The 10,887-nt window shown below is 38.1% G+C and overlaps 1 protein-coding gene across 15 annotated transcripts in view; it reads right to left on the reverse strand.

Annotated features, from left to right (window-relative positions):
- LOC111865816 (broad-complex core protein) overlaps positions 1 to 10,887 on the reverse strand; it is a 168,860-nt gene that overhangs the window by 98,463 nt on the left and 59,510 nt on the right. Inside the window, exon 6 of one of the 15 annotated variants that reach the window (XM_023854150.2) lies at positions 6,211 to 7,663. The exons of the other annotated variants lie outside the window; for them this stretch is intronic. Within the exon in view, the coding sequence (XP_023709918.1) occupies positions 7,425 to 7,663 (239 nt within the window). The 3' untranslated portion in view covers positions 6,211 to 7,424. Of the gene's footprint in view, positions 1 to 6,210; positions 7,664 to 10,887 lie in introns of those variants that run through there. 15 annotated transcript variants of the gene reach the window in all.

Here is a 10,887-nt window from a genome sequence, read left to right on the forward strand (position 1 = left end):
TAATATCACAAATGTCAAGTTTGGTTTCAAGCTGTGGGAAATCACAAAATTCCTTTATCTGATATTTTTCTCTGGTTCTACAAGTTGGGGAAGGGACACACAGTTAAGCTAAGCTGTGTGATCAAGGATGTGGAAGTGAGGTTACTACACTGTTCACCACAAAAACATTTGCCACATGTTGCATGGGACAATGAATGAATATATTTATTCAGTTCTATAGCTATATATTTATTTTTATAATTTACTTGGCAGTATTTAACAATACATCAGTATTGGTACAGTGTGTTTAAAAACAGAAGTGCAATTATTTTTCAGACGAGTAGTGTCTTCAATGTTTTTGACAAAACTTTACATCTCTTTCTGTCGCACTCACATGGTGTCATAGGATAAGCAATAAGATAATGGGACAACATTCAAAACTAAGCTTATGAATCCCACACATTTCTGTTCTAATTTGTTGCATAATAACAATAAAAACTACACAAAAAGCCTAATATGTTACACACAAAACTGAATAACAATAATATTATTAATAATAATGTAAAATATTAAATACAGTATTCATACCTGGGACATGTTCTTCTTTTGTATCAGAGACACCTCCTTTCTAACATCAGTCCAATACATCCAAGACATTGATAGAGGAAGTACATTAGCCTCATCTGTTATCAGTACCAGGAATTTAAAATGCATGTTGCTGCTGCTGTTGTTGAACTTCGTTCATTTAACTTCACGGCAGGTTTTTAGTGTCATTCAGAGTAAACATGAATGGGCAGTGAAATCAAACCTAATTCAGTGGCGGCAATCTTAGGGCTCCTAGTGCTGTCAGACAGTAAAACATGGTCATGGGTCCTATGGGGCTCAGAACCAAGAATCACTGTGCTGACACAGGCCAGAAGCAATTTAGCAATCACTCAGTCAGTCCTATTTCAGTATTTCATATTATCATGCATGTCTTACATACATGAACCAATGGAACATATTATCCGATACACGAAAGAAAGAAAGGAAGTAGGAAACCAGAGTAGGATGAAAGGAAGGTTAGGAAGGAAAAATGGAAAGGAGGGGCTGAGGGGACATTTATCAATGGGGTCTAATAAGGACTGGGTTAGAGAAATCAATTCACAATATATCAATAAGAAGCAGGTTTCCTGTATTTTCTAAGGGAGCAGATGGAATCTTCCATGACTTGTTAAGGCAGAGGTAGAAAAGTAACCAAGGCTGGATCCTCTCTCTGCCAAGCAACATCTCAGGAGAATTTATATGCCAGTCACTGTAGGTGTTCCTGCAGAAAATAGTTTTGAGGAAATGCAGTTCATATCAAAGTCTACTAGTCACAAAGAGCTCTGGCCCTATGCATCAATGTGGAAAGTACAGCCATGGTCTGGTTGTTGGGAGTGAGAGTTCAGATAAAGTTTGAAGTGGGTAGGTTTATGATGCGCTCTACAGCTTAGAGAACACTTCTGGTAGTTAGTAATCGAACACACTGAAAAATTAACATAAAATACATTCATTTGGTTTATGTATACATAAGTTCAATATTTAAACATCTCAAATCCTTTGTGGTAACATTTCAATAAAATCTAAACAAGGATTACACTGGAAGAATTGTACTTGAATATTACGAGTATATCCATCTTCATATTCAAGACAAGCAACATTCATCTTCTGGCTTAATCAAAGCTACCTTCTTAGTAAATTTACAATTCATTTCTCTTAATATTGAATGCCTTATAACATCAATATTTTTTAATCCTTATCCAAGTCAAAACAAAAATCTGTATTCTGTTACTAGTGTTACTTCTGACATCTATGAGACATCTGCTCATAACTTGGGTTTAATGATTTCATTCTTTATAACACTGAATCCTGTTCATTAAAATTAATATATGAGCAATATACACCACCACATGCACTTCACTTCATAATACAATCAATTTCACAACATGTTTCGGTTATACAACCATCCTCAGGTAGCCATCACACACAGCATAGTACGAAAAACTACCTTAACTGTAAGCATCACACAACTTGCCAAAAATCATGATTTCAACCTATATTCCAAGCTGGATCCATCTTGAAATTTACAAATTATAATATTAAATTGGATTTTCTTGTTAATATATGAAAACACATAAAACTGACAATTAAAACAAAACTGTCTTATTATGCATACATTGTTGGCATTCAAATACATTCTATGTAACATCTGTGTTGTGAATTGTTACACCTAGTGCAGAGGTCATATTTCCATTGCTATTTCTTGCAATAAATATTTCTGGTTTTGTTTTTGTTCACATTACCTGCAATGTCTTTATATGAAGACGAATCTTTTATGTGAAATATTGCTATTTTTTTCTTTCATGCCCTATTCTTTGAATTACCCAACTACCTCAGTTTCTGTTCACTTCTGTTATGTTTTAGTAAATAATTTGGTATTTCCAGTTCTTTCCAAGATTAAGGGAGATGCAGATTTGTATTAGGCTGTATGGGGATTTAACATGCAGGGTAGAGCCTGCATATTGTGTGTGTGTGTGTACACGTGCGTGTGTGTGAGAAGGTGAGTGAGAGAGAGGGGGGGACAAGAAGAACACAGTCTCTACCCTGAAAAATAGATGGTTTTCTAGGTTATGACACCATGTATTCTCATAGTCTCACAATTTAAAGAGTACCTCATCTGTCTTACTTTGCGGATTACACACACGGTCTACAAATTTAATTACTGCTACCCAACACAGCGACAGAGGATTATTTAAAACACAAAAAAATGCCTACACGTTATGAAATCTTAAGAGACACAACAACTTCCCACAACGAACTTTTGTGATTAAAAATCATGTACATGAGCATGTTAAATAATTTAACTTCTCAGACATATCAATCTTCTGCCTTCAAAGGGCTGCAGCAACTAATGCCAAAACTGCATGTCTATCTCCACTCCACTTGGTCAGTCAAGCATTAAATGCTTCAAAAGAGGATGAGAAATAAAGGCAGTAGTATTTAACACAATTTAGTTCCTAAGAGCAAAAAATAAAATAATGTAACTAGCTGTAGGATAGCAAATTCTTCTGCTACAGTAAAATATACACAAAACTAGTATTTCCTGAAAAACATAAATTAATCTTTGGACTGCAATGGGCTGCAAATTACTGGCTGGGAAATGCTCATATAACCTTTTCAGATTAATACTACTCATAAAGTAATTTCAACACCCTAGCATTCGCTACACATTTGCAAGAAAAACTGCAGATTTTACTGTGCTTTGACTTCTGGTCACATAACCTAAGCACCTAAAAATCATATGATGTATCTTGGATGACTACAGAATGGGCAGATTCTTCACAAGAACTTACTTACTTACTCATGGAGCTGAGCCCTTCTTGAGGAGCCACCAATTCTGCAGCTACTCAAGAATTTCCCAGCATTTTATGGAACCCGAAGGTTCATCACCGTGTTCACAAGAGCCCTCCACTGGTCCCTATCCTGAGCCAGATCTATCCAATCCATACCATCTCATCCTATCTCTCTAAGATCCATTCTAATATGGTCCACCCACCTACGCCTTGGTCTTCCCTGTGGCCTCTTTCCTTCTGGCTTTTCCACCAATATCCTATACGCATTCGTCTCCCCCATTCGTGCTACATGACCTGCCCACCTCATTCTCCTTCACTTCATCATTCTATTTATACTTGGAGAAGAGTACAAGTTATGAAGCTCCTCATTATGCAGTTTTCTCCAACCTCCTGTCACTTCATCTCTCTTTGGTCCAAATATTCTCCTCAACACCCTGTTCTCAAACACCCTCAGTCTATGTACCTCCCTTAATGTCAGAGACCAAGTTTCACACCTATACAGAACCACAGGCAAAATTATAGTTTTGTATAGTCTAATTTTTATGTTTTTGGACAACAGATGAGAAGACAAAAGGTTCTGGACTGAATGGTAGCATGCATTACCCGAGTTCAATTGCCTCTTAATTTCCTCCTGAATCAGGTTTTGATCTGTTATCGTTGTCCCAAAATATCTGAACTGTGCCACATTTTCAAAACATCTGTTTCTTATCTTTATGTCATGATTTTGCGCTGCATTTTGGTGACGAGACAGTAACATATACTTAGTTTTCTCTGTGTTAACTTCTAGAGCAACCTCTTTACTTGCATCAATTAAAGTTTGTGTTTTTCTTTATGGTATCTACATTATCACATAGTAGATTCACATCATTGGCGTAGACCAACAGCTGATGTGTCCTGTTTAGTTTCAGTCCCACCTGGTTTCCCTGGACCTTCCTAATAGCATATTCTAAGGCAAAGTTGAAAAGGAGTGGCGATAAAGCATCTCCTTGTTTTAGACCATTCTGGATAGGAAATTTATCAGACAAATGTTTACCTACATGGACTTTCCTATACATTTCGTTTAAACACATTTTAATCAACCTAACTAGTTTCATGGGTATCCCAAACTCTATCAGAATATTGTACAATACTTCCCTCCTAACTGAATCGTAGGCTTTCTTGAAGTCTATGGATATCTGATGTACTGTCTCATCGTACTCCCATTTTTTCTCCAATATCTGACGAATGCAAAAGATCTGATCTGTAGTTGATCTGTTACGTCGAAACCCACACTGATGATCCCCAATAATTTCATCTATATATGGACTTAACCTTGAAAGAAGAATATTGGACAAAATTTTATATGAAGTTGATAGCAGTGATATCCCCCGATAATTACTACAGTCAGTTTTATCACCCTTCTTGTGAACTGGTACAATAATAGACTCCTTCTACTGATCAGGCAATTTTTCCTTATGCCAAATAGAAGTAATTAGATTATGGATCTTAGAACGTAATATTTCGCCTCCTGCTTGAATAAGTTCTGCCGGAATTTGATCACTACCTGGCGATTTATACCGTTTCAATTTTGCAATAGCACTTTCAACCTCAAAAGGGCTAGGATCAGGTATTAACGGCTCAGCTGTATCGATTTCTGTCTGCCTAACATCACTGACCCTATGTACATTCAATAACTGAGAGAAGTAGTTCCTCCACCTATTCAAAATGTTGTGGGAATCTGCAAGCAGATCACCATTCTCATCCTTCACTAAGTTACTGCTAGGCTGGTAACCCCTCTTAAAGTCATTTATTCCTCTATACAGGTCTCTAATGTTCTTGTTCTTACTGTTCATTGCAAGCTCATCAATTTTGTCTTTCAGATATTCCCTCTTTTTGTTCCTGAAATGCCTGCTGGTTTCACGTCTTATATTGTTCAGATTATCCCCATTTAACTCGCTTGGATCCTGTAACCATTGCAATTTGGCCTGCTTTCTTTGATCTAATAATTTTGAGCATCCTTCATCGAACCATGGCTTATGCTTCTTCGGTTCATAATAACCTAGACTCTCTTTGGCAGACATTTTTATATTCTCTCTAATAGTTTCCCAAGCTTTATTAACATCCACCTCAGTTTCCAAGTTTTCCAAAGCCGCGAACCTATTTGAGATTTCAACACAATACTGCTCTTTACCCTCTACCTCATTTAATTTCTTGAGATTGAACCTCTCCATATGAACTCTGTGTGTTGTTTGTTTGCTCACTGCCAGTCTTTCCCTAACCTTTGCCACCACCAGGTAGTGGTCAGTATCACAATCTGCTGCCCTGAATGATCGGACATCAAGTATACTTGAGTGCCGTCTCCTATCTATCAAAATATGGTCTATTTGATTGTGTATCTTCCCATCAGGAGATGTCCAAGTAAATTTATGGATGTTACGATGTGAGAACATTATACTTTTGACAGTAAGATTTTTCGATGTGGCAAAGTTTAGTACTCTAACTCCATTATCATTATTAATTTCATGCAAACTCTCATTCCCAACTGTGGGTTTGAAAATGTCTTCCGTCCCTACTTTGGCATTGAAATCTCCTAACAAAATTTTCATAGGGTACTTTGGGAATTTATCAAATACATGTTCTAGTTCTTCATAGAATCTATCCTTTATGTCATCAATTTTATCTTCTGCTGGGGCATGAACATTCATAACAATGATATCACACCAGTAACCTTTTAGAATTATATATGATATCCTATCACTAATGAATTCTACCCTCTTAACTGCTGATACGATTCTCTTATGTACGAAAAAACCTGTACCTAATTCATGATTTTCATTCCCTTTTCCATAGAAAAATGTATAGTCTCCTGCTGGTGTGATGCCACCTCCATCCCATCTGACCTCCTGTACTGCCGCTAAATCTAACTTATATTTTAAGATTTTGTCTGCCATTGTCCTGAGCGTCACAAGAACTAGATGTCTACAAACAATTTCTTTCACTAATTTGTATTATCACTTTTATTTACCAAGAGGTTAATAAGTTTATGAAAATTAGGGTGGTGACTATTCTAAGGATTACTAAGACCTGATTATATGAACATATTAGTCAATCAAAAATAACTGTTTCCTGTTCTGAACAGTATTTGCCTGAGGCCAGCAATTCAAATCCTAATACAGAGCAGGGACTGCCTAAGAAAAATGTGCTCTTCCATTGGTGTATTAGCCAGCAAAGTAAGCAAGTTCTCAGTAATGGGACAGAGTGCAATCACTGCTTCCACTCTTACTCAATTTTAAATTACAATCTTGAAACACAGAGCTTTTCAGAATGAAAGAGATGATTACAGTGTGCAATGTTTAATGTTCTACATGAGTTATAGCAATGAAATAACTTGACATATGTAGAATAAAATCAACATGTTTTATCCAGATGTTCAACATACATACTAATCAATCATCTGACACCTGTTGACACAGTACTGAATTTACGTGTAAGAGATACCACATGGTGGTAAAAAGTCTCTCCAATTATTCCTGTAATGCATTCATTGCTCATACTTTCTACAGTTTTCCCCATTCTCATTCCATAGAACCTATCTTCTACTTTACCATGCTTCCCACTTAAAACTATAAAGCTAAATTGTTACCCTTTCAAGAAGGGCTTCACGTAGGCTGTGTAAGAGAAATGTCAACATTCCAACCTAATATAATCTGTCCACATAAATATTATATGAAGCAAACATTATACATATATGCTCCAAGAAAGGTGCATTTTAAACTAAATACTGTTGTTACATGAAAGATAAAGTTTTCATGGTGACTAAAAGCAGAAGTCTTCTTTGAAAATTGGCTGTATCGATATAAAGTAAACTCCAAGTTTGATCTACATCAACACAGATGATCATTTGACTTCACTGCAAACCATCACGAGGCTGTCATATTCTTCTCGTAACGCTATACCTCAACCAAAACCTGTACTGAGACACAATCACTTCATCTGCATTATACCAAGTATTGTAATTTTTGGTGAACACTGATTATGAGCAACTCAAATGCCTCAAATTAAAAACTTTCTCAAACTCTCTATGAAATGCAATCAAGTGTGTGATGATGCTGCTGATAATTTCTTACAGTGTTTGTGAAAGGCATTCATGTGGGTAGAGAGGCTATTTGCAGTCTTGAATACCTTGCCACAAAGTTGGCAAGGGGCTTGCTGACTGGGGAAATGCCGATCTATAATATGCCGACGCAGACTAGTGCGACGAAGCACCTTACCACAGATATGACATGCACAATCTTCCATCTCTACTGCTGTTGCTATTGATTGGCCAGGATCTGGAAGACAGAGGAAAATTAGGTCCATGACTGAAATGGACAATATACCAGAACACCCATTTATTATACGCTTTTACTGTGCATTTTAATTAAAGTAGTACAAAAGAAGCATGGTTCATACTATTTTATATTAATGATTAAATAATACTAACACTTTGTGGTGAAATAGCAGAAAAATGACAGTACAGTAATTAGCTCTCTTCTGACCAGACATTAAAAACTGAAGCAATGTGTCTTGAAAGGATGTGTAATTCATGATAATGCACTCTTGAATATGAAGCAATGAAAAAGAAATCAATATGCAAGATAATAAGTTAAAGGCATATATAAATTGCTTCTCTTCTAACATTACCAAGTTATTTTTTGACTGCAAGCACAGACACTATGCAGTGTGAATGACACTGAGATGATAACCACAAACTGTGTGTAGGTAAGGATTTTGAAGAGATGGCTATGGCCATAAATATTACGTAGGTAGAATCTGGAATGGAGATAGCCTATTTCAATGTAATATTTCAATCTGCCTGGTAAGATTGAACAAAATCATAAAAAAATCACTGACTAACATTCAATGTTCCTCTTAAATAGAAGTTCAGTTACTCATTATAAAAACAACTCAGTGAACTACTTTAACACATTACTTCTTAGCATTCATCATTCAGCAATTTTTAAGCCAACCTCCAAAAGAAAATCAGCCTTACAGGGTTGTCTGTATGTGTGTGTTTGTCACTGATCTGAACTGCTCTAATTGTAACCTACTTTTCTTTCCTTCAAGAAAAGAGATGACGTATGAGACTACCATCTTGTCTGTGTGCGCCTCACTTGCAACTTTGGAACAAATTAACCAGTTTTCACTAAATTGGGTATGAATGTTATGTCACTGTAGGCCACTCCAACCTCATACTTCTCAATTACCTACCATCACTCATAACATGGCACAGATATGAGTGGGTTGGTGAAGTAACATGGGTGACACTAGTTTCACATAACATAGTATCCTGAAATTATGCATGGAAATTCTCATTCTGGGGTGTAGGCCCATAAGGTTGTGAGACATCGAGGCTCCTACATTTTCTAGACAATCAGCTCACAGATAGTGGTGAGACTGTCAGCCTTTGCGCCAGCTGCACTTTACCCCCATGAAGATTTCTGGTACTCATTTTTGTTAGAGGCCAAGTTGACCCCACGGCCATAGTGTGACCGGAAGGATTAGGTCAGTTGAACAATCCTATGACCTCATCAGGAATCGAACCTGTGACCTACAGGGTTGTAGCACAGTGCCTCAACCAACTATGCTACTGTGTGCCCCCCACCTGTATCAGTACTGTACTTACTTACTCATGGAGCTGAGCCCTTCTTGAGGAGCCACCAATTCTGCACCTACTCAAGAATTTCCCAGCATTTTATGGAACCCAAAGGTTCATTACCGTGTTCACAAGAGCCCTCCACTGGTCCCTATCCTGAGCCTGATTGATCCAATCCATACCATCCCATCTTATCTCTCTAAGATCCATTTTAATACTGTCCACCCACCTATGCCTTGGTCTTCCCAGTAGTCTCTTTCCTTCTGGTTTTCCCCGCCAACATCCTATATGCATTCCTCGTCTCCTCCATTTGTGCTACATGCCCTGCCCACCTCATCCTCCTTGACTTGATCATTCTAATAATACTTGGAGAAGAGTACAAGTTATGAAGCTCCTCATTATGCAGTTTTCTCCAACCCCCTATTACTTAATCTCTCTTCAGTCCAAATGTATCAGTACTGTAAGATATGTTAACCTTCAAGTTCTGTAGGATGTGACTACACTGCACGTGGCCAATAGATTTTCAGAAATACAAATTTAACTTACGTCTATAGTTACCGGCCTCCGTAGTCTAGAGGTAACGTTCCCACCTCATGACTCGTAGTACGCGGGTTCAAATACCCGGCGGAGGTCGTCGAATTTTTAAGGGCGGAAAAATTCAGGGAACAAGTCCTCCGGGAGGGACTTTAAGCCGTGGGTCCCGTGTCGTAGCTTTACGGCACATAAAAGAACCTCATTCCTCCAAAGGAGGTCACTGAGCCAAAATTGCGGACGTTTCCCGCCCAACAGCAGTCACTAATACCTCTGGTAGATGGGGGAAGCATTACAGATACCTCTCAGCTAGTAGAGCCGGTCTCGCTGGCTGGGCGGGACTGATGGTAAGCACCAGTACCGGTAGGATATAGAGACTGGTAGAAATCATAGAGGGAAGCACAATGGACCACTACAGGTCTAAGTGCATGGGGAAACCCACCCTCTCCAATAACTAACTAACTAACTAACTAACTAACTAACTACGTCTATAGTTTAATCAAATTTAATGTTGTCTACACTAACAATATCCGTTTTCAAAATAGCTCTCAACATTAGTTCTTGTACACTGATGTCCACAAATATGCACATAAGGATAAATACACCATGTGGAATACACTGTTACCCATTTAACATCCATAGAGAAAATGAAGAGTATGTGGTTACACCAACTATATTATATGAGTAACCTATAAAAATACCAACTGACCACTGCAAAATCCAAAATAGAAATTGTAACTTCCCACTCACTTTCTGTTCAATTACATAACCAATTTAATTCTAATCAATGATTAAATTTCCTACTCAGTAGCATAGTTGTTTGAGGCATTATGCTACAAGCTGTAAGGTTGTGGGTTTGAGTCCCGATAAGGTGGATTCTTTTCAATTCACCTAATCCTTCCAGCCGCACTATGGCCCTGGGTTCACTCAGCCTGTAACATAAATGAGTTCCAGGAACCTTCCTGGGGGAGTTGGAGAGAGGCAGCTCCAAAGTGAATGTGTTGGCCGGCTTAATGCATGACAAGTTGATTGGACCGGTTCTTTTCAGAAAAGACTGTGACTGGACGTTTGCACTTGGACATGCTGGAGTTCTATGCACTGCCCCAGTTACCGCCTTGAACTATCCTCCATCAAAATGGGGCACCGCCTCATTTCTGCCCCCATGTTAGGAAAATTACCTGGACAGAGAGATGGCTGGGAAATGGATTGGAACAGATGGACAAATCACTTGGCCTCCTAGGTTGCCAGACTTAATCCCATTGGATTTTTCTTGTAGGGTTATGTGAAGAACACTTCCTACCAGGTTAATATCAACGACCTTCAACACCTGAAAGCCTGCATAAGGGACACTGTGGCTACGGTAACACCAAACATGCTTCAAGCAAAGTG

The sequence above is a fragment of the Cryptotermes secundus genome, unplaced genomic scaffold, assembly GCF_002891405.2.
Source record: "Cryptotermes secundus unplaced genomic scaffold, Csec_1.0 scaffold901, whole genome shotgun sequence".
In the NCBI taxonomy this organism is placed as follows: domain Eukaryota; kingdom Metazoa; phylum Arthropoda; class Insecta; order Blattodea; family Kalotermitidae; genus Cryptotermes; species Cryptotermes secundus.